The 4,428-nt window shown below is 42.1% G+C and overlaps 1 protein-coding gene across 1 annotated transcript in view; it reads right to left on the bottom strand.

Annotated features, from left to right (window-relative positions):
* Positions 1–6: 6 nt before the first annotated feature.
* Positions 7–4,428, bottom strand: part of LOC111970902 (gamma-aminobutyric acid receptor subunit gamma-3-like) — a 48,944-nt gene continuing 44,522 nt past the window's right edge. The window contains 1 exon segment of the mRNA XM_023997648.3: positions 7–1,707. Within this exon segment, the coding sequence (XP_023853416.1) occupies positions 1,426–1,707 (282 nt within the window). The 3' untranslated portion in view covers positions 7–1,425.

The following is a 4,428-nucleotide window of genomic DNA, read 5'->3' as shown; positions in this document are numbered from 1 at the left end:
ATTCTCTAAAAAGCATAGCTGTACCTAGACAGTGGTTCTCTCAGATCTGCTGTAACAAAAGGGTGCGTTCCATCAGACATAGAAAATAGTGTTTGATTTATTGTAAATACATTATATCAAACTAAGACACTTATGAAGTGCAATATTTTGTATTGTTATACAGAGTTGAAAACCACTATTTGTTGTTGGTCTAAAGTATGATCTACATTCAACTATGAAAATAGCATGAAAACATCTCTCACATAAACGTTCTCTTAAAACATAGAATACAGGGTACTACCATACTTCTAAGTCAAACCACCGCAGAAACAACAGTGTCACTTACAGTACAGTAAATCAAACTATTTTAACTCCATAAACACACCTTCTACAATTATTTGTGGTGTCTGTTTTGGTGCAACAGCTACTGTATGATATAACATGAATTATACATGTTCTTGCTCAAGAAAATAGCAATAGTGTTGCTGGAGAGAAACCATACATTTTTTATTAGTACTGTACTGAATACTAGCACAATATATACAGTACTGTACTGACCCAAATGCTACCCTGGCCCTCAGCCTATGATGTATTGTCGGCCTGCTGTATGGAGATAAATGTATGTCCAGATTCTGTAAATTAATTAAACAACATCATCTATCTCCATACCAGTTTAGTTTGAAACCTCACCATACCTTGTCCTCAGACAATTCATTTAATTATCAAATAGTCTATTAATACTCTCTGGAAAACTCTATATGTTACAAAAGAAAACATTATTAGATACATTATTTTACAAAAGTAGTATTTTCATCTTTAAATTATTATGTTATGGTGTGTTGTAAGGTAAACTATGCATGTTCTTGTTGTATATCACCCTTGGTAGAAAACATAATTCACATGTTTATGATATAAATGTCTATTAATCTAAACCAAATCAATGTGATCAATGACCTAATATTTAAGACCCTGTTGATGCCTAAACTAAACCATATTGAGGTTCTATATATGTCAAATGGCTTGCAATGACTATGCAACTGACTAACTAATAGAAAGCAACAATAGAATCATTTCATAGTGCAGTCCACCCTAACTATTCATTGCTTTTAATGAACAGTATAGCATGCGTTGAAATGGCGTATGTGGGATAACCTATGTAGGAAAAACTCCAAAGCTTCTAGTCCCCTTATTGCACCTCTGTATAGGTGATGGCCCCTTCCTGAAGAAGGCACTATGGATGCTTCATTATCTCTTATCTGGCTAGCATCCTGGTGTTAGGGTCTCACAGCTGTCTATTGGTTGGCTACACTAACCCACCAACCAATCAAGTGTCAACGTGCACAAAGCTGCCACTGAGTGACATCGTATGTCTTGTGACATCTCCTCTCCCCATTTGAGTCTTGCCATACTTGTCCAAACYAATTCTATCAAATCCAACTGAAACTGCTAAAGGTAGAGGTAAGAGACCCAGTAGACGATGTTGAACAGGAGGAACGACGTAGGGAAGAAGACTCTCGAGTAAGCGTCCAGTTCCTTAATGTCGACATGGATGCGTCCTTTCCTCCACCCTCCCCCRTTGCACTCCTCYTAACAGCAGAAGAAGCTCTGGCAGTCCTTCCCGTCCAGACACTCGTACACGTCCTCATAGTCCTGCCAGTATGAGTAGTTGTTGTTCAACGGAACCACGGTCGTGGGGGACCTGGGCCCCATGTCTAGCATCGAGTAGGTCTGTGGGAGGGGACAGAGGAAGGCCATCTCCTTAGATGTGTAAGCGATAAAGGGAGAGAAAGAGAGGGAGTGTGAGAGAGCAGGTAGGGCAAGAAATGTGGGGAGGGGGCAGAGGAAGGAAGGCCTCATACAGGGATGCAGCTTAAGCCCCACCCTCTTCAACATATATATCAACGAATTGGCGAGGGCACTAGAACAGTCTGRAGCACCRGGCCTCACCCTACTAYAATCTGAAGTCAAATYTCTACGGTTTGCTGATGATCTGGTGCTTCTGTCACCAACCAAGGAGGGCTTACAGCAGCKCCTAGATTTTCTGCWGATTCTGCCAGACCTGYGCCATGACAGTAAATCTCAYTAAGACCAWAATAATRGTGTTCCAAAAAAGGTCCAGTCGCCAGGACCACATATACAAATTCCATCTAGACACCGCTGCCCCAGAGCACACAAAAAACTATACATACCTTGACCTATACATCAGGTAACTTCCACAAAGCTGTGAATGATCTGAGAGACAAGGCAAGAAGGGCATTCTATGCCATCAAAAGGAACATAAAATTCGACATACCAATTAGGATCTGGCTAAACATACTTGAATCAGTTATAGAACCCATTGCCCTTCATGGTTGCGAACCAAGAATTCACAAAATGGGACAAACACCAAATTGAGACTCTGCATGCAGAATTCTGCAAAAAATATCCCCGTAAAACACAAAATAATGCATGCAGAGCAGAATTAGGCTGATACCCGCTAATTATCAAAATCCAGAAAAGAGCCGTTAGATTCTACAACCACCTAAAATGAAGTGATTCCCAAACCTTCCATAACAAAGCCACCACCTACAGAGAGATGAACCTGGAGAAGAGTCCCCTAAGCAAGCTGGTCCTGCGGCTCTGTTCACAAACACAAACAGACCCCACAGATCCCCAGGACAGCAACACAATTAGACCCAACCAAATCATGAGAAAACAAAAAGATAATTACTTGACACATTGGAAAGAATTAACAAAAACACAGAGCAAACTAGAACGCTATTTGGCCCTAAACAGATAGTACACAATGGCAGAATACCTGACTGTGACTCACCCAAATTTAAGGAAAGTTTTGACTATGTACAGACTCAGTGAGCATAGCCTTACTATTGAGAAAGGCCGACGTAGGCAGACCTGGCTCTCAAGAGAAGACAGGCTATGTGCTCACTGCCCACAAAATGAGGTGGAAACTGAGCTGCACTTCCTAAACTCCTGCCAAATGTATGACCATATTAGGGACACATATTTCCCTCAGATTACACAGATCCACAACGAATTCGAAAAACAAACACCAATTTTGATAAACTCCCATATCTAATGGGTGAAATACCACAGTGTGCCATCACAGCAGCAAGATTTGTGAACTGTTGCCACAAGAAAAGGGCAACCAGTGAACAACAAACAACATTGTAAATACAACCCATATTTATGTTGATTTATTTTCCCTTTTGTACTTCGTTACAACACTGTATATATACATAATATGACATTAAACATGTCTTTATTCTTTTGGAACTACTGTGAGTGTAATGTTTACTTTATTTTTAATTGTATATTTTCACTTTTGTATATTATCTACTTCACTTGCTTTGGCAATGTTAACATATGTTTCCCATGCCAATAAAGCCCCTTGAATTGAATTTAATTGAGAGAGGCAACAGGAGGGGGCGGGGGCACACAAAAGCCAGACAGGAGACAATAAACACATGTGGGCAAACAAGGGAGAAAGACAGATGGAAAGATGAAAAGAGACAGAGAGAAAGAGATGAAGAGAGAAAGAGATCTGATACGTTGTGAGTGGAGCTGTGCTGTCATGCATTAAAGCTCCGCAGCGGCCGTGTTCTCCCACACCAGCAGGACGCTGTCATAGCCCAGGCAGGCAATGAGATAGAACCCTTGGCTTAGTGCTCTACCTAAGCTGGGACTCACTCACTGGCTCGACAGCACTACACGACATGACATGATGACATGACACGCTATGACACAACATTTACCAAGTACACTGTGTGACGTCGGTGCAGTGTCAAGAGATGGATATAGAAGGATGGGGGTTAGACAGACCTCAACCTCACCGGGGGGGCAACCTCCCAATTTGCTACCTGGCAGGCCAGAGACACTGACTGCAATACTATCACAGCCCGTCACGTGCGACTGATGCAAGAGGATGGAGATATGAAGGATGGACTAGACCTCCACCACTGAGACCATAATCGCTACCATGGCTAGAGCTATTGACTGTGACAACACAAAACAACTCGGTCCATGTCTATAACCAGCATTACACTGCATCGAGAAAAGATGCACCCTTTTGTCATATGGAGGAAAAGTACACCATTACATGGTACGGAGGAAAAAATACACCATTACACCGTATGGAGGAAAGGTACACCATTACAATCAATTACATGGTACGGAGGAAGCTCACCAGTCTCTGTGTCTTGTTTGTCTTGTTGTAGCGGGCTTCTGTGCCCTGTAGGCGTAGTAGTTTTGGATGGCGTACTCATCATGGCCGCGAAAACGAACAAGAAGCACACAGTTTGACGAAGAGATCCATGGCCGTCACATAGGAGACCCTGGGTAGGGAGGTCCTGGCCACTTACTAAGGGTGGTCATTGTTCAACACAGTGGTGATACCGAAAGGACAAAGTCAGCGTCATAACCACAGATTTTTCACCTATGTCAGCTTGGTGG

The sequence above is a fragment of the Salvelinus sp. IW2-2015 genome, linkage group LG12 (assembly GCF_002910315.2).
Source record: "Salvelinus sp. IW2-2015 linkage group LG12, ASM291031v2, whole genome shotgun sequence".
NCBI lineage: Eukaryota > Metazoa > Chordata > Actinopteri > Salmoniformes > Salmonidae > Salvelinus > Salvelinus sp. IW2-2015.
Note: the sequence above shows the minus strand (reverse complement) of the source record. Positions and strands in the feature narration are given on the sequence as shown.